General features: G+C 38.7%; 1 protein-coding gene across 8 annotated transcripts in view; it reads right to left on the bottom strand.

Moving 5' to 3' along the window:
- The window catches only part of DST (dystonin), a 313,666-nt gene that overhangs the window by 22,585 nt on the left and 270,972 nt on the right, over positions 1-20,109 (bottom strand). For all 8 annotated transcript variants that reach the window (XM_086461505.1, XM_086461508.1, XM_086461507.1 and 5 more), the window contains 11 exons: positions 19,871-20,026; positions 17,338-17,535; positions 16,710-16,838; positions 13,472-13,642; positions 11,961-12,116; positions 11,520-11,726; positions 9,706-9,825; positions 5,213-5,382; positions 4,740-4,899; positions 3,087-3,281; positions 1,752-1,880 (listed from right to left, as the gene is read on the bottom strand). In XM_086461505.1, coding sequence (XP_086317631.1) covers positions 1,752-1,880; positions 3,087-3,281; positions 4,740-4,899; positions 5,213-5,382; positions 9,706-9,825; positions 11,520-11,726; positions 11,961-12,116; positions 13,472-13,642; positions 16,710-16,838; positions 17,338-17,535; positions 19,871-20,026 — 1,791 coding nt within the window. The remainder of the gene's footprint in view (positions 1-1,751; positions 1,881-3,086; positions 3,282-4,739; positions 4,900-5,212; positions 5,383-9,705; positions 9,826-11,519; positions 11,727-11,960; positions 12,117-13,471; positions 13,643-16,709; positions 16,839-17,337; positions 17,536-19,870; positions 20,027-20,109) is intronic.

The following is a 20,109-nucleotide window of genomic DNA, read 5'->3' as shown; positions in this document are numbered from 1 at the left end:
GCATTAAAACCTTTTTACAAGAATTGCAGTGAAAAAAGGATGATACAGTTCATACTCATGTAAATAATGTCAGTCATACAGTTTTTATACTAATATTGCAGTACTACAATACAGACTTGCTGTTTAAAACTACTACCACATCTTACATTTTTCTTATTTTCTTTTTTTTTTCTTCTTGAAAGCTAATGTTATAACCTTAAGAGGAGAGATCACTCATTCAAGGAAGATTTTGCTGTATGTGCTTACTGAGTGGTTAAAGAAGCAGTGCCACAATCTTTCCTAGCTTGGCAATTTCTGTATTTCTGTTATTTGGCCTTTAAGAAGAAAATGTGGTCAGGAGAACATCTTCTAAACCCTACTAAAAAAATTTTAAGTACAGTATGGCCACATCTAACACTGAGGTTGGTTGTGTTTTGCTATTATTCTCCCCAGCTGGACAGGTTTTCTCAGAGACAAACTTTGCTTTGGTTTGAGGTTCCAAGTTATGCTTCAGCTTTGGCAGCACAATTTTGAGCTTTTGTACAGAGACATTTTGATAATCAATCTACATTGCAGAGGTAGAAATTTAAGATTTTTTTTTTTCCTAATGATTTCAGTGGATCTAAGATTTCATTCAGACAGTTCTTTCCTCTGTATGCAGAAGACCAAAAAATTAAATAAAAGGGAAGTGACGAAGCACGTGTGGAGGAAAGGCAGCTAAAACACCAATTTCATTGCATCGGAGACAGCAGGTTGCTACTGCCAGCATCAGTCAGCACGTGCTGATGCATACGTACAATTGCCAGCTAAAGAACAGCACCCAGTTTCCAGGGCCCTAACTTAAATCTGAAAACTTCTTCAAAACACTGAAGTTTGAGTACCTTGAAAAATCCTTAGTGAAGGACCATTAGATAGTCATACCCTGCATGCACTACTCTGCAAATTAATATCCCCAAACTCAATTTAAACAGGATGCTTTTCCACTCACCATTTTGTAAATTTTGTTATAACTTTCTTCAGAGCAGTGACGAACAAATACATTACTCTCATAATTTGTTCTATAACATCATGGACAATTTCACTTTTACACTACGTTCTTGGTACTGTTACTACCACACTTATGAGAAGGGTTTGCATGGGTTTAAAATGTGCATGTTTGTAGCCTCCTGTTTGCAGAATGAAAAATACAACCTCTACGCTCCTTAATTACTCATTTTCCCATTTCATGACTGCAAAGTTAGTTTGATGGCCTATAATCTAGTATCTGCAGTACCTATGGCACTGCAACTTTTCAGTACCTAATGCACGTGAAGCATGACAGCATGCCGTTTCACCATGACAGAAGGTTAATGGACGATAACATCATTCTGCTGACATTTACAGATGACCTTGAAAGAGAAATATACGCTGTTTTGCTCAGTGGTGCTAAGAAGACAGATACCCTTTTGCTACGGTAGCAGTCTGTGTTTAATTATCAGGCAGTACATATTCCACAGAAGGGTTTGCATCTGTCTCTTAAGTGGTTTTAGCAACTTTTTAAAGGCCCATTATTTTCTTAGTAAGCCAAGATGACTCAAACAACAGCCCAACACCGGTATGGGCAGAAAACTATTGACTTCACTAAATTTCTAGCTTCCCTATAGAAACAGTTGCAAAACCAAACACTGGATGCTAGATATGATTATGTGGGATAGACTTTGCCTCCTTTCATTTATTCTACCCTCTGAGAGACCTACTAGAATGAAGAGGACTCTCTTCATTCTGTTGCTTACCCTGTGCTGGTCTATCAATGTACGCAAGGCCTCTTCATCATCTGGAAGGACTCCATGGAAACGAAGTGCCTGCTCTGCCTCTGCCAGCCACTCCAAAAGGACATGGACAACAGAGTGGAATTCTTCTGCCTTTAAAATACAAGAAGTAGTCACGGTCACTCATGAGGGGATCTGACAGACACACTGCAGCTTACACAAGGAGGCTGAGCCCACACTTGGAGTCATTAATCATGCAGCAGTACTGGCACATTAACTTTCCATTAAAAAGTCAATGATATACAGTATTACATTTTCATAACTGTAAAAATATCACATATTTCCCAAAAAATTATAGGAAGCCTAAAAGCCCGTTCATGCTTTTAGCCATCTGATTTATAGTGAATTTGCAGCTCAGTTGAGAACGTCACGCCTTCACGCTGACAAATTACACAGGAGGTGCTTTCATGGACCAGCTGGAGAGATGAGAACTCGTATTTTCTGCATAGCCTAAATCACCGGTTAAGAAAAATTAATTGACAGCCCATCGGTGACTGACCCTTTTATGTCTGGAGAAAACAAGAAAGTTCCAGCTTTGGGCACACCATATTCAGACACAATTAGTGTCTGAGGTAGCTCAGGATTGTGCCTGCTGAGAGACCGGAGAGCTGGACACAGTACCCTGGGAAAAACAGTGCAGGAATTTTGTACACAGTGGATACACTGCTATTGCAGGAGCCCCATCCTAGCATCAACCCAAGCTAGTGTATCTCCACAGAGCTGTACATTCTTATTATCCCAGGTTTGGAAGCAATACAGATGGACCTATTTCCTTGGGATCAGTACCAGCCAATACTGACATACACACACTGTTCCAGCTCCCGAGTGCACTCAGCACAACTCAGGTTTTTCTGCAGTGTACTTCACCGTGCACTGTAATTGTGCCAATGTAAACAAGTTTTCAGTACACAAATTTCCACTAAGACATGAAGGGCATAAATACGATTGCAATCTCCAGCTTCCTGTGAAGGGGGTATAGTTCTTAATCACCCTTCATGCTTGACTGTAACTTCAGTGATTTCCTTAGATGGTAAGGTCTTTGAAACATTTGTTTTGTATTTGTGGTATAGATTAGCAATAACAGCAATAATAAATGCTAAGAGGCATTACTTATGTGCTGTGGTAAAAGGACAGAGACAAGTTAAGCAATGCATGAGCAAGAAAATTAATATCTTTGAGTGAAATTAAATTAAATTGAATGGCATTAAGTGAAAATCAAATTAATTTTTGGGAACTAGACTGCAAGGTATTTTCACTGCTCCTCATAAAGTACATGTAGCATCAGTAATACTCCTCTACCTGCCGAAGAGCCTGTTCCAGTCGTGTTTGCTTGGATACTGACAGGGCACAAACTGTCTCCCAGCGAGTGCTTAGCTCCTGCATTTGGACTTTGACCCAGGAAGAGTCATCACGACTGCCTTCTATCAGCTCCCTGGCAGAGCGCTTCAGAGCCTGGACGCTGCTTGTTCTTTTTCCCAGCTCCTTCTGGAAAACCTAGGCACCACCACATACAACTGAAATGTTTAACTCGTTAAGGCATAATTATGTAAAGAATAACAAGAAACTACTGGTTATAAGAAGAAATCAAAATACGGGTTTAGTTCAGTCAAGAGTAACTCCATCTAAGTGATGTAAAACACACAAGTTCTGCTTATTAGATTCCATATGAAGACATTTACACTCTACCCTATTCTAATAAAACTGGAATATGGTAGGAAAATGTCAGGCAGATCCTGAGAACCCATCCTGACGCAATGCATGGGAAATCCAGCCTCCTTACCACGCTGGCTTTACACTTTTTATCAAAGCAACTGATCTGACACACTGATTAATGCACAAGATTGCTGCGGCAGGAAAAGTTCAGATAAAACGCTAACAATCAAGGAGAATGTTTAAAATCATAAAAACAGAAATAAAACCCCATCTGGGGTCTGACTGTAAGGCTGTAGATCTCGCCACATAGTCATATATTTATGTGAGAGTATGTTCACGTTTGCAGATGGAACAAGCTCCGGTTACATAAAGGAAGCTCTTAAAAAAAGGTATGACAATTACAAGATACTATCCCACTGACTAGGACTTACTTGCGATATACAATGGGATTTCAGAAGCAATTCCAGCATATTTCAGGCTAATTTTTATAGCCAACCCATGTTTCCAAATACTTTTTTTCCATGAGGGACAAAATCTCCTCCTCACCGAATAGTCTTTGGATACTGGTAGTCACTCATGGATGAACAGAGGGACCTTCACCTTGTAAACTTCCCAGGCTCCAGAGCTCTCACTGTGTGTAGCCTTTGCAATACTAGTAACTTCAACTGCCATTTCTTCTGACATGCTGAACTGCAAAACTCTGATTCAGAGGCAGACCCCACATCTCCTACTTGCTCCAAAACCACTTCAGTAACAAAATACTGCAGCTTGCCAGTCTAGGCTTCCTGGGCCACAGTCTAGTTGTGTACTCCCATGCATAACTTAAGCATTGCAACCACTTTTCTTGGTGAATATACAGCAGCCCTGCAGGTCTGAAAGGCTGCTGCAGTCATGACAAGGGCGTTGGACATTCGGTTAGCAGAGGTACTAAATAAAAAGCTCTGTCTCCCTTAAAGATTTCCAGTAAAATAATTGTTGCCGCCTCTTATCCATATACACATATTCATAGATGCACACTTGTGAATTTTGGCGTGATATTCACAGACAGGATAGCAGCATTAAACAGACTATCTCAATGCTAACTTGTTTCATGAGTCATTAACAGTTGTTTCTTCCACGAATGTTTTATAGCATTGTTTATTGTTGATGACATGTTTGGGTTATAAAATGATTCTGTGTTTCTAAAAATTACAGAACAGCAAAATAAAGACAGCACTAAAATGCTACACTTTAGACCAGTCTAGTAATTAAAAAAAAAAAAAAAAAAAAAAAAAAAAAAAAGAGTACTTTTGGAATTACCTTATGATTGTCAATGAGATTCATCACTAAATCAATGTCTCCGTGTACTGGCTGATCTTCTGCTAGCTGAGGTTCAATTTTGTATAACCAGTCAATGAGAGCTTGCAGAGCATCAGTAAATTGTCCAGAAAATAACAAGGCTTCCTCCAGTTTATTTTGTCTGGGGGAAGAAAAATGAACACACACACAAAATAATCATTCATACACTGTAAGAAAACATTTTCAGCACAAAATGATAGCAACTAAGAGCTGTAAATCAGTGTTTCCCTTTTTAAAAAGTGGGACCTGCCCCCGCCCGCGGTCGTATTCCATACCATCAGGAAAGTATGCATTTCTAGTATTTTACTGCTTTGGTACTCTTAATTATCAAACAAGCTAGCCACTCTGGTTTTACTTTCACATGACAGAAGTCAAAAGAATTCTCCTAAGCCTTTTTTCTTATGTGCTGAACAATTAGATTGGTTTTCATTTACCTTTCCACTGATTTTCCACAAATTGTATCCCACTTATCCCTTAGTTCACTCAGCATATCATCAAGTTTCAAATTATCATCAGCCAAGGTGGTTTTCTCTTTCAAGGAGCGTCCAGTCCTATTTGTGGTATCATACACAGAATGTTTGGCACCAAGAGATTTCTGGAATTCCTATATATATACGGAAGAAAAAGAAAACACCTGTACAGCATTAACTGCTTACAGGGCACAGTTAATTAATCTTTGACACAGTAGTTGCAATGGAAATTGTAAATGTTGGTGCAAGAAAATTTTAACCTTACTGCAGAATTTCCAGTCTGCTAGTGCCACAGTGCACCTGAAATTATACAGGGCTTGATGCTAGCAGAGTCTCTGCCTTTTATCCCTCTCTGGGAAGGTAGCTTGAGGCCTACCGGAACAACTTCTGGAAAACCCCTCCTTTAGTGAAAGCAACGATTCCTGTCCTACCATAATATTCCTAAATTTCAGCAAGGAGCTCCCTGGTAGTCAGAAGAATGTGAAAGAACTCCTACTTCAGGAACCATAAACTAAGCAGTCTTCACACTACATTTTTTTCATACTAAGATTTCAAGCCAGCGTAAAGCACTCCAAGGGCTAGGAAGGTCATTCTGTTTTAGCTCACCATGGTCAAGCTGGGAAACCTCCAACCACAAGCATTTAACCCGCCTAAGACTGAAGCATGCTGTAACTGGGAAGAATTGTATGACACAAGTATACAGATCCAGGCACAAGAAGCAGTCAGGTGGCATCACAATAACACAATTTGTGCTAGATTTCTGTGATCCAGGGACTCTGGAAGATGACAGTGACACAGCAGTTGCAGCTGCCTGCCAGCTCTGACAGCTCGTTCTGCACAGAGCCTCTGGAAGCTTTTCACAGGCACAGAGGAGTAACACAGAAACACAGCTCAAGTGATACCAAAGAGGAGTTAACCAACTGACAAAGTAAAAAATTTAATAAAGGAAAACTGCCAAAAGACAAAATCAGCCCCACACAACAGCTTTTAAACTGCAGCAATGCTTGAAGTGTTTTATTTTACACCCTTATGTAGGAAATCAGCTAAAAAAAACCCAAGAAAACAACCACAAGTTTGCTTTAGGAAATTCGCATATGCAGAATAAAAGAAATATGTTTTTGGTTTTTTTTGTCACCAAAAAAAAAAAAAAAAAAAAAAAAACCAAGGACGAAAAGAGTTTTGCTCAGTGTCTGCTGAAACAGATTTTCATCTGTTTCTCAGAGCAAAGTTCAGTAACATCACATCCAGCAATGAAATGATTACCACTTACAACTTACAGTAATTGCTCAGGGCATGTAAAGATTGCAAGGATTCCTCCTGGTCACCGCCAGCACACGCTCAGCTGCTCACTTCCGACCGGCAAGCTGCTCCCAGCTGGCCTGCACCAACTTGTGCCACAGTAGCTCACAACTCTTCCACCAACTTTCCCATGCGTCCACATAGTGATCGCCTCTTTTTACATGTGAACGTGTGTCAGGGAAAGCTCAGGGGGAATGGAGGTAGGCATTGGGTTATGCCCTGCGGACAACTTTACCTAGGGTGATTCAAGGTTCCTTTTTTAAAAACTTGCTTGGTACTTTGCACTGTACTGTCCTTACTGCAGGGTTATTTCAGGATCCAGAGGAAACTGAGGATCAAAATCCATGAGGCAAAAAATAATAAAAAAAAGGCAGCGTTTGTTTTGCAATTCAGTATTTCCTTACTGTCCTTTCGTTTTCCTCATATAAAACAACAAGGAAACACGCTTTAAGAAAGAACACAAACACCATTGTCAAGATAGAACTACAATAAAAACAAAAATAATTTTCAAACTGAAAACGACCAGTTTTTTATGAAAGTTCCTTCCATAAAAACAGTATGTCTGTGCTCCTTTTATTTGAGGGGGTTTATTAACTACTTAACACTACATGCACAGTGTTACTTGACTTGCATGAGGGAACACAACAAAACTGCTGCCATGGAACGATCATACAAGAGAAACAGATTTAAAGGTGAACAAAGGGTTGTACTCAAACATTCTTTGCGAGACTACACACACGACACCAGATCTACTTTCATTTCATTTCACAGAGGTGTAACGGAGAGCAGAGTTTGGTTTAAGCTGCCAGGAGCAGACAGGTAAGATGAACGAAATCTCAGTAATTAACCATCTACCTTCCTTCCAAGGAAGACAGGAACACACAGATAAAATTAGCCAGGCTCTTGTAAACATACTGTAAGGAACATTCAGCATTAGCACAGAAATGGATTGGATGACCTAGTAAGGGTTTTTCCATTCCTGACTTGTAAAAATGAGAAAAAATTGCTGATAAACAGACCATGAATAACCCCCAAAAGTCCCTGGCAACACACTAGCTATGAGTGAGACAGAAAACATATTATCTTGGCTTTTCTCTTTCAGGGCCTTTTTTTTTTTTTTTTTTTTTTTTTGGCAGGAACAACTGGCAAAGAGCAAGTCCAAATTATTGCTTACAGCACACACACACAGCACATACTCACTTCAGATAGCAAAATCATTAACCAAATGGAGCAAAGAAACCTTCAAGGCTGGACAGAAAAGACAAAGACAGACACGGGGGGTATATGCGGGAGTGGAAGGAAAAGACTCAAAATACAAGGAAGGACATTGCAGTGTTGGGAGGTTTGACAGCTCATTAAAAAACAATTGAGTTAATTTCTTGGGGGGGGTGGGGGGGGCGTGTTCGGAGTTTAAAGTCACAAAGTTCACAGAACTCCCTCTCTCACACACATTCATCTTCCTCCAAATCACCAGTTTCAATCCTAATGTCCCTGTGGCACATTCCACCCCATTCCTTAATGAGACATGAGATTCCAGTGACTCAAGTAGCTGTTCTCTGCAGGCATTTCATATGAAAAGAAGCTGGAAAAGAGTTATCGCTGAAAGAAGTGATGAGTGTGCCAATCCATGGGAGGAAGCTTGGGCTCATAAAACGTACTGCTGTTGTATAAAGAACAAGTGGGATTATCAAGTTTAGCATTTCAGAAGAGGAGAGGAAAATAAAGGTATACCGTTAAACCTCAGGACCTGAAAGGACCTCAAAGCACAGTCACAGCATATTGACCGTACTCCTGAGGAGTTCAAACTTTATACAAAGAAAAGAGAGGAGTGGAGGGATTAAGACTGAGAAGTCACAAAAGACAAGAAAGACTATCCTAACAGAAAGATTTTGGTTTCTCCTAAATTCCCATCGCTGACTTCAACTTCTGGCAACAGCAGCAATCTCAGAACAAACTGAAATTGCAGAGTTAGCATAACAGAATGTTAATGCAGGTTTTATCTAGAAGTTTTAACAGCAAACATAGGTAAAACTACTTTTACTTGACCAACAGCCAAGTTTCCCATATTAAAGGAGAATATTTTCCTGGTTGACAGACAATACTTAAATCATCATGTAAACAGAGATGATAAAAATATAACGCAGACGGACGCAGTAACCGATCATTAGTATATACGGCAAAACTTGTTGGAGGTAAAAGCAATCATCAGAAGCTACACTGAGGGAAAAATTAAGTACGCAAACCCTTGGGGATACCGTGCAGAATGAAAAAATAGGAGTAAACGAAGAACAATAAAACTGACATGGAAAGTAGAAGAAAATGTATGCCAAAACGTAGAAAAATGAATGATCTTTCAATACTCTGTCTCTGATGAAAGTGCTCCAAGATAAATCTTGAGACACAGCCTGTCTCTGAAGATTCTACCACTCACCCCCACTTGATCCTCAGCAATATATTATTCTAGGCTCTTTACAAAAGTAAAAATGAAGTATGGATTTCTTCCATCCTTCCTTTTGCTCTGTGTATGATCGAACTACAGGGCTTTTACATTACCACTATGTTTGAAAAGCCATGTTAATCAGGGAGATTTTTACATTTTCACCTACGGTAGCCAGGTTTGTGGAAAGCTCGTCCTAGAATTTCTAGCCCCATGAAGAGAAACAACTTTTGCTGCTAATGGTGTCATCGTACTTTCTAGAAGATTTCATTAACATTTCCACTTGAGATAGAAGTATCTGCCAATCAAAATGTGAGATTATTTTTCAGTTTTGAGGTGGTCCTGTAATATTGAAAGGAAAATCAACAACTCAAATAACTGGATGGTAAATTTGTGGTTTAAGGACTGGAAAAAAGCCCATAGTAAAACCTCTTCAGAGATTCTTATTCTGAAACAGTATTACTTCGTTTTTTAAAGCTTCCATGGTGCTGTATTATTATGACTTTCCCCTTCATAGTTAACCATTCCCCCATAGATCAGGTACTGTGAAAAGTTTTTCATCACTCCCCACCTGTAACACACCACCATTTAATTTGATGCCAATAAGCGCTTCATTGCAGCAAGGCCACAAATCTACTTCCTTTGCTGATTGAACAGTATAAAGCTGATAGACTTTCCTACAACTTACTGGGCACTTTGCATTTCATCACTCATGACTCACCTTATGCTGTGCAAGCTGCATCTTTATTTTGTCAGGGTCATTTGCAATTTCAAGATCCGAGTCCAAAGATTTCTCTGACTCTTCCAGCCACTCCATAAGTTTGTGCCAGGCTTCATGGAACTGCAGAAAGTGAGATTTACACGGATTTCAAAATTCACTGGTTCATAAAATAGTCCAAAAACATGAAACCAAACCAATTGTCTGCAGGACAAACAAGTACTCCGCAGACTTCGGAAATACTTGGTGTGCTTTTTCTCCCCGGTCTCTCAAACGGGACTAGCCCAACCATGTGCCCACTGGACTAAGACTCCTTTCTCCCAGGAGAATTAACAACCTTTTAAGTACATGCTCTGCACAAACAGTATGTATTTTTCAGAGGCATATTAGTAACTTCTGTTGATGTGTTGCTCACTTAGATTCTCACATTTTTAGTAATTAATAGTAAATAGAGTAAGAATGGGGCCTAGCTATTGCCTACATGTGACAACAGCAGTAAATCGCTGGGGAAAACTCCCGTCTGGACGAGGGCCCAAGATTTTCCCTGGGACACTCATATGCTCTCATTATATCAAATGGTATCTTGACGGGCAAGGAACACATTCTTGATCTTTCTTCCTCTCTCAACAAAGAGAGTGCTTCGGAGAAGGAAGCAAGGAAAGACCAAAGACTCAACCAGCTTTCACAAAGTAGCATCCCTTTGGGATTCAATTTTTCTAAGCTGGTTGTTTCTCTCTCCACATCTCTCTTGAAAATTCTTGCCTGGCCTGCCTACAGATGAAAACACAAGAAACTAGTTCAGAAACATCTCAAGGCTCCTGGACCTTGATGTTCAGAGCTGTGGATCAGGCCTTGACACCAGTACCCTTCAGTACTTCTTCCCCGCTCTACATAGAGAGTTGCCAACCTAAATTAAGAATTTATTGTATTCAGCTCTGTAAACGGATATAGAGATGAAATCCATCTCATTGCAGAACTGCTGTGTGCATGAATGCACAAGAGAAACTGCTGGAAAATAAATAACATTTAATTGGCTTATGGGCTAATTTATTGCTCAAAGAAGTTCTCACCCTATGAGCTGAGTGGCAGTAGCAGTGAACATGGGAATGTGGTTTGGCTGTGAACACAACCAAATCTTGAATGGTCATGTTCACTTGAATAAAAAGCAGCTAGAACTTCTTATTGATGTTTAAACATACTGCATTGCTTTCACACACACTGCATCTTATCATTCATGTTCCTCAGTGAGGAGAACAGGAATCTAAGGGGGGAAAAAAATTAATGCTCCCTGGTGAGGAAAACTGTGAAAAAAAACTTTCCATGTTTTTAAGGAAATAAATGGAGATCTCTTACCACACAGAAGATATTGGACTAGTAACTAACGTAAGAGATTAACAAAGTGATGAGTATTAATCAGGGCACAACATAAACCCAGAAAGAATATACTAAGGAATACTCCCACAGCTTAGTGAAAGGGGTTCATCACATTCTTTAAAATATAAGGGGGTTGGATTGTGAAACTTCTTTTTGAGGACAGATGGCTCTAATATACATCTGGAAACCATACTGTAACTTTCTTCTTTGAGACTATCTGGTATTGCAGACAGAAGTCACCGCTTGGGTTGAAAATGACGCTTTCACCTCACAAACGAAGTGCTCTATGAGTGAATCACAGCAACTGTTCCACTAACTCAACAGTGTCTGTTACACTAAATACAGACTTACTTGACAGTGCTTTAAAGCACCATATTCTTTAAGAGTCTGGATGCAATTACAGCTAAGTTCAAAGAGTTGTACAACAGCTGTTGTCCGATTACCTGTTTGGCTCTTTTCCTTGCATCATCCAAAGCTCTTCCCCTTTCAACTAAGCGTTGAACTACTTTTTCCCATCGACCCTGTACACTAATCAGCAGATTCTTAATAAGGACAACATCCTGTTTCTGGCTGAAATACTTCAAATGGGTTCCAGTTTTGTCCAGCTCTATGATCTGATCTCGATGAGAATTCACTTCTGTGGCAAAAACCTTGGAAAAAAGGGAGAAAATTAATCTGAATACTATGTTGCACAAGCAAAGGGTAAACACTGGAGAAAAAAAACAGTCTGATAAAGAACGATGTAGCGAGAAAGACTACAAAATGCAATTTAAAAACAAATTAAATGCTTCTCTGAGTGCTAGCGTTACAGGGTTCATTTGGACATTGTTAAAGTATCTCCACAGAGTGGGAGAAAAACATTACACATCTGTTTCTTTACATACCTTGTGTTCATCAATTTGAAACAAGACAGTGTCCAAGATAAGACTTGGCCGAGAAGCTGCAGTTAGAGTTTGCTCAGCCTGAGTAAGCCAATTGATGAAATCTTGAAGGGAGTTGTGGAACTCCATTGCTAAATTGAGAGCTTCTTCCAGTTTGGTCTGTAAAGATAGGTCATACTTTAATAGCTGATATTTTGCAGGGGCTTCAGCCAAGTGAACCATTTTAGTTCAGCATTTTGGAGTAAACCATTTTAGTTCAGCATTTTAAAACATTCTTCCAGCTCAAAGTTTCTGAGTTTTAAAATAACAGCCTACATTTAAGCATATTAAAGGAGACGGACAGAAGAGTAACAGTAAAATTATGTACAATAGATGAGTAGAAAATACAGCACCTAGTACGATGATAAAATTTTCCACATTAGGATATTATATCGCCTACTACTTAATCCTAATGGGACACATGGATTTATCGATTTCAGTACAAAACCAGTAGAATATCAGAAATCTCAGGTGGCAGTGTGCTTGGAAGAGCCTCAAAGAGGTCACCTAATTGACTTTCTTGCACTAAACAAAGAGCAAGGTTGTCTAGACCACTTCTTTCTAACAAATCCCAATATCATTTTGGTTGCCTGAACCAAAACTACTTTCGGACATAGCATTCTTGTTGATCATGAGAAAGCAGTCAGAGATTTTCAAACAAGTGCACTGCTAGCCTAGCTGAGCAGTCCAACCTTACAGCTTCCTGCAAGAAGGTGCTCATGTCGGGTATTAATTAGTTAGACACTCTTACATTATCCAGTTACCTTAAGAGACACGAGCATTCTTATTTTAAAATATAACTAAGTTGTGAGTTAAATATTTGTGCTTTATATACATTACGGCTGTACAGAGAGTTCCTCTGTTCATAATTATTGATATTTTTCGTTGTTTGATTAAGGTAGAACAAATGGACTATACTTCGTGAAGGAATGAAAGCAAAATGAAATTAGTAATAAGAAAACGTATGTTGCAAATCAGTGAAATCATCCTACTGATCTATGTTAGAGCAGAAGGTAGTCACTTGAAGGTAGTGGCAGAAGGCCAAGAGTTTGGGGGAATTTTAAGAAAAAAAAAAAGGATAAAAGCTAGGAAAATTAATGCAGCAATTCTGGACAGAGAAGGACATAAACTTGAACGATAAAATTATTTTATTTACTCTCTCATGTCTACAATTACTGTAATAAAAACCAGAAAAGCCCTCACCCTATCAAATGAGCATTATCAGTATCAGTTAATGTATTTCTACAGAATAGACTTGTGTCATTCTCACCCACGCTCCCCCCAATTATGGATAATCAACTTCTTTAATCCCATGTCTTCCCAGAACTTTCTAAACATACCAATGAACTCCATGTAACCATCTCTACAACTGATTTTACACCAAGAATCAAGCAAGTATGCACGCATAAAAGACTGAACATTAACATCCTTAAATACATGACTTACACTTCTATTTTTATGTAAAAAATACATACTTTTCTTTCACTGAGCTTTGTTTGTACTGATTCCCATTTTTCTTTTAAGTTATTTATGTCCTGCTCAACGTTCGTTTCAGCAGACTCTGGGCATCTTGCAAGCATCTGCTGGCCTTTCTGCATTAGACACTTATATGTCTCTTCTTTGGCTTCAAAGGCAGCACAAAGTTCCTAGATAAAGCACCACAAAAATCAGTCAGGTAGAAATTCAATACTCTTTACAAATGCTAGTATATTTATTCCTCCCTCAACATTTAGCAGGTATGATTAAGACTAATAAAGGAAACATATGTAATTCATAAAGAGCCAAATGAGCAAAGAAAGGACCCAGTTCTTCAGGAAATGAGAACTTGTATTGTCTGTCAGATGTTTTCTCTGAGATCCAAAGCTTGGCAAAGTAAGTACTACACACTTAGTGCACAAAATTTGCTACAACTTGGTTGTTTTAAAGTCCATTTGTGGCTGACACACAAAAAGTGTCAGCATTATACAGTGCACTGAAAACCCAGACCTACCAGACACACCTTCAAAAGTGGGTGGGACAACTTGGGAGGGTTGCTTTATTTTACAGTCTCTTTTGTTTTGTCTGTATCTTTCCTTCACTCCTCAGGCAAGAGCACTGAAGACAATTTACATATACAAAGAAAGCTGGAAGAACAACAGTAACAACTGTTTTACCTGTAACTATTCTACTAAATATTCTTTTTTAAGCACGTTACAGATGAGGTGGCAAGAGACTGGGAGCTCTCATGCATCCCTCTCAAAAGAGCATGTTCAATATTTGTCCAGAATGTACCAACAAAGTTGCTGCAGACTCCCAAATGAGAAACACCTTCCCCAAAATGAGCAGTAAGTGGCTTGCGAATAAGAGGAAAAGAACTTTTTCCTCCAATTCCCAGGACGAGAGTGCAAACCCAACATTTTCTTTGGGTTAAAAGATACCGTATACAGGGTTGTACTCGATCCCAGAGGAAGGCAAAGCAGGAAGTAGGTTCAACCATAAGCTAAGATCTTAACAGGACAGAAAGCTTCCTTGCGACCTTTCTGACGACTACGAAAAGTGGTGTCACCCAGTCTGCTTCCTCCTGTATTCCCCACTTCCCTACACTATTTCTGGTTCCCGTAACTCCCCGGAGTATCTTATTTTACTGCAGCACAAGAACCCCCCAAGAAGTAAACACAGAGAGCTCTGAACAGATGAGACATGGCGCAGCAAGAGTGGCCCCAAACACAGGGGCTGGGCTCAGTCTAAGACAGGGGGTCATCACAGTGGTTAATTCTGCATTAGTCACACTCTTAAGAGGCCAGGAGCAATTAAAGCTATTTTAAAGGAGGAACTGAGAAAAAGGATTGTTTTAAGAAACGGAGAGGGTGGTTCTGAGCAACACCAGGACAGTCAAAGAGGCCTCTTTTTAAGTCCCTTTCCTGCTGGTGTCCTGTAATGTCTCTTCGTATCTTCTGTTTTCATAGAGCTGCCTTAGCTGGAAATGCTGCCCAATCTGAACTCCATTTGTGAACTGATTATGGCTGAGGGCTCTTTTATTCCTATCCGTAGAAACAGACCTTTCACTCAAGAAGATGGTTCATAACGCTATTTCCAATGAGAAACAAGTCAAAATATAGCGCAAAACTTTCTTCTTCAGTTCCACGTCACAAATTAACATGGTTTATGTCACAGGCAAGTTTGAATTTGGAACTTATCATAAATAGTACTCAATATGACAAGTGGCCTCAATATTTCAGAGAATTTATACATATCTGCACAGATTCACTGAGGTTTAACTAAACTGATATCAAGCCCTATTTTTTTAAGGGTTATATAAATTAAAGGATAACAAGTCAATGTCTGCAGTTATATGATGGCCCAGAGAATAGTAACAATCAGTTAGGAGACGACTGTACATCTTCCTAGGGACAGATTCACATTCATTCCAATTATAATACTACATTCAGTTTAAAGATTCTTTAAGTAATCGACCTGTAAGTGCAGTAAGTACAGAAAATGGCTTGTTGAGTTGCATAGTAAAAGAATGCACCAAAGAGAACCCTGACATTTTCCAGGGAAAATTTTTTGGTCTTGATCTGACTTTAAGTCCAGAAGGAAAAATGGAAAAAGCTCCACTGACTCCCATGGAATTGTGATTAAAAAAAAAAAAAGGGGAAGAAAAAAACAAGGGGGTTTTTGCCCTCTTTTTTTTTTTTCTTTCTGTCTTTCCTTAAGACAAAAAGAGAAGGACTGGGAGCTCTCAAAACCACAAGGTTATTTCTGTGTTTTGTCCTAGTTTCCTGTCATAACTGAATTTAAAACTGTAAACTCTCAAAAATAGTTACTGGTAAATTTTGGAGGGAAAAAAGAAAAAGAAAGTGCCCCACATTGGTGGGTAATGACCTTTAGCATCGTTCCAAAATAAAATCTGATTTTTAAAGCTATGACAATGCAGCGTTCTAATAGAAACTGTCGGGCATATTCAAGCTTAAGGACAGTTCAGTAAATATCACTCTTACATCTGAGCCAGGAGGTCAGGAGTTCAGATTACTGGGTTTGAGGTTACATCCTGGCCTAACAGCGCAGCATGATTTTATATAAACGGAGCACTATGAACCACCTTCCTCTGAGGCAAGAGATCAAGTTTAAGTGTCTTTTTTTAAGGTCTATGGTTCTACAAGGGTGGAGAAATCCATAGAATGTTTCTTAAAGAGAAAGGAAGGGAATAATTGAGGCATCCTTATCAGCTTGCCACTTCTAATTAAAGCAGAGTTTCTATATAAGCCAGTAGTCCTTACTGCATCTATGCTAATGATGACTTTAATGTCAGCTTTGGTTAGCTACAAGAAAAAAGGATCAAGTCTCTTAATTCAAGGTCCAATGAATGTGGGTAACTTTTAGATTCATCTTCATATCCTAGAAGAAGCATAAATGGGAACAGAAGGGAAAAGAAGAATAGGAATCATTGAAAAAAAAAATCCATAAACACTTTTTGTTTTTCTTTCTGAGAATAAGGATGCAAAAGTTATTTTATTTCTATCTCGACACTATTTATGGCTCAGTTTTGGGCCTCTCCCAAATGACTACTTTTCCTACATTACAAATAACAGTGTTGTTTTGAAGGCTATTAAATTTTTTTAAGACACTGTACAGGCATTGTGATATATAGAACACGCTCTGTATTTACCATAAACATTCCTGAAAGATAGTCTTGAAATGCAATTTGCAAAGCATTCTAATACTGATACTTACCATATGGGTATTAAGCTGCTCTCTTGCTGTTTCTGGTAAGCCTCCAACAGGTTTTGATGCCAACAGCTGACGTTCAGTGTCTGTCAGCCATTGCTGCATATCTTCAACTTCACCATGGAAACCTTGGGCCTAAATAATACCATATCATTTTAGAGCTTACTTAAATGGTCTCCATTCTAATACTAGCTCAGATGCAGAAGTATACTAGCAACAGATTTAATCAGATATTTACAATAATGAAAGGAAATGAAAGAAGAAAAAACAAAGGAAAAAACCAAACCAAACTAAAATTTAAACTATCTCAATCCAATCTAAAACATAAAAACAAAAACCATGGAAACCCTGAAAGCAGGCTACACAAGCAACTGTGATATCAACATTTTCCCTGTACATACACAGAAATTACACCTTTTAAAAATATGTAGCCAAAAGCTGACGTCTTGATTCAGCACTATAAAAGACAGCAGCCAGCTGTGGAAGATACAGCTGGATTCAAATGTTCTCCAAATTCAGGAGTGTCTGTGTTATGGTTTTGATTTAGGCCAACTTCTAATACATGTATCTATGTGTTTCATGTAAAAAAAACACTTTTTTGAGTTATCTCTTTATTTGATCATTTCCTGTTCACCTGGATCAAGGCACTGTCCAGCTGCTGTTTCCTTTGTTCTGTTTTTTCCAACACGTTTTGCCAGCGCTGATTCAGAAGTTCCAACTTGCTCCGTAAATTACTTGCTTCTTCAACAGCACTTGATTCAATCAGGTCATTTCCTGCTTTCTTAACTGCTTCCACTGTAGACTGATGAGCTAAAACATCATTTTGTAGCACCTACAATTGTAACACAGCATGAATGACTGGCAAAGTTGATAAGTTATTGAACGAAGGCAATCACAGTGACTGAGCTAGTTCTAATGCAGTGACAAGGCAATAGTTTAACATCAGCACCGGTATTAGCAATTAAAGCTAATAATTTAGTCTCTTCAATCAAAAGCATTAACAGACCATTCTGCCAAAATGCTACATTTTATTTTTACATCTTGGAAAAAATAACATAATCCTTCTGAACACATATATATTTCTTTCTGAAACTATGAAAAGTTTCTGGTACTGCTAGCGAAGAATTATTTCTTCATTTAATTTACTAGATACTTTCTTTAATAGGATTTTTCTTTGGTTTTGAGGGTAAAGTGTGAAAACAGTGTAATATATAGTTATGACAATTCCTTGTGAAGCAGTAGTCTAAGAGAGCAGAGACAGGCACAAGAATACTATGTGCCTGCTGTGCCATACAACAAAACCTGACTGCCGCGACATCTTTCCATGCATTTCAGATCTACAACTTGTTTCATGTTATGTCAGGCTACCAGGACACTTCAGCTGTGCTAAAAGCCGGGGAATGATTGTACTACTAACACCACAAGACCTCCTTTCATCTGTTTGAAAACCTGTTACCACCAACCACAGTAAAACCGTAAAAGGCAAGAAGTATATTTGAGAAATGGATGCTGTTTTTAGAAAGATTTAAAAAAACACCTTTAAAATACAAGAAATAAAGAACAGAAAAAGAGAATATGCAAAATGGTTGGGAAGGGAATGGTAAACCCATTTAAGAAATTCAAATTTATGACTGCTGTCTTCCACGGGGTCTGGTTCAAACTCACTTCCCTCAAAATCACAGAATCACAGGGGAAAAAAGCAGCTGAATACAAAGGAACTTTTAAATAAACTATACAGAGACCTTCATGAAACAGTAAGCCGCAAGTGGCCCTATATACAAAACATGCCTCACGTTTGCTTTAACTCTTCTACAATAAGCCCTGGAAGATATTACAGAATCACAGGGTGAAAAAAGGATATTCACAGAAGCAAATGCATCTTATCCCTTCCTTCCTGCTGAGGCTCACTACGAACAAGGTCTATTCTTTCCAAAGTTATTCAAGAAATGGATGTTTTTCCAGGCTACCACAGGATGCACTACTGTGTGAACTTTCTAACCTATAAACTCTGTTTTATGAAAAGGAAGTAGATTCGTTCATGTGTTTGCTGAACTCCTTCAGCACTGAAGGTAGATGAAGTCATAAACGATGTCTGGATGCTTCTTCAGTAGTAAAACACTTCTGTTTGGTAAGAATACAAAAGGCGCATGAAGTGGAAGCTGTATTTGTAATTTTATTTTTTTTTAAAGGGCCTGTTTCTAACAGTAGTCACACAGAACACATAGATAGTTTACTCCGCTCAAGATCCAGCTGACCACACAAAAGGCTTCAGAAGCTGCATTAACACGAACTATGAAAATGCCTTCATTATCTGTGTATCGTCAGTTTCAATCAATTCTCTCTAAATCCAGAACAGACCCTGAATATTTTTCACATCATAAGCAGGCCAAAAATTAAACAGCAGATTTAAAGGAAAGGAGAGGATTTATGAGGTTAGTTTGAAAACTTCAAGCCTAGAAAGAGCACATCATCACGAACAGCACCGAGTCACACCGAGGCAGAGAAGATTTCTTGCTCCTGAGAGATACTCTTCAGAATAAAGTCACAATGGGAGCAATTCTTCCATGGGCTCCAAAATCAAAATAATCAGTAAAAGTACTAAAATAATTAAAAGTTAACCCTTTGATTGTATGTAACAGAGAGAAAAAGATGGGAGCATGGATACCCCTAAAGTTTGCTGAGATTTTCAGAGAAGTGTTCTCTGTGTTAGCTGGATCCGAACCAAGACAGCATTTTGCAGAATTCAGAAAAACAAATTGCTATTTTCTGGAAAGGAAGAAACAAGAACGGAAGATGTGTCACATGCATTTTGTAAGACCTGGCCTAAACAGAAGTAATCAAGGAGTTTATTGCTTCAGGGTGAGCAGCAGGTCCAATAACTTTTGACTTCCCTGGGTTAAACGAAGATGAATAAAGGTGACGACTAGAGTGAGCTGCTCTTTTTGGCCAAAACCTGTGCCACTTTTATGGCATATGCAAGGAAGAAAGGAATATGGAAGAATAAGACGAAAGATATTAGTTACTCCAAGCTTGCACTTCAGCTGTAGTTTGCATCTTGAAAATCTCTATAGAGCATTACCTATTAAGTGCTAAGTTTTACTACAAGATTCATCACTAGGACAAACATCAAAAGAACATTTCAGTTAATATTCATTATAATTACATACATGATGTTTGGCAAGTTCAATTTCAATAGCCTTGGGGTCTCCACCCACAGGTTTCTGTTCATTCAGCAAGTCTTCTGTATGAGTCAGCCACGTCAGTAACTCATCCAGGGCATGCTGGAACTGCCCCAAGGCTAACAAGGCACCTTCCAGCTTGTGCTATAGCAAAAAAAAAAAAAAAAAAACCAATAAAATAGTTCACAATACTATTGAATTGGCTTACATTTAGTCACAATTAGTCA

This window comes from Leptosomus discolor, chromosome 2 (assembly GCF_034619465.1).
Source record: "Leptosomus discolor isolate bLepDis1 chromosome 2, bLepDis1.hap2, whole genome shotgun sequence".
Classification (NCBI taxonomy): domain Eukaryota; kingdom Metazoa; phylum Chordata; class Aves; order Leptosomiformes; family Leptosomidae; genus Leptosomus; species Leptosomus discolor.
Note: the sequence above shows the minus strand (reverse complement) of the source record. Positions and strands in the feature narration are given on the sequence as shown.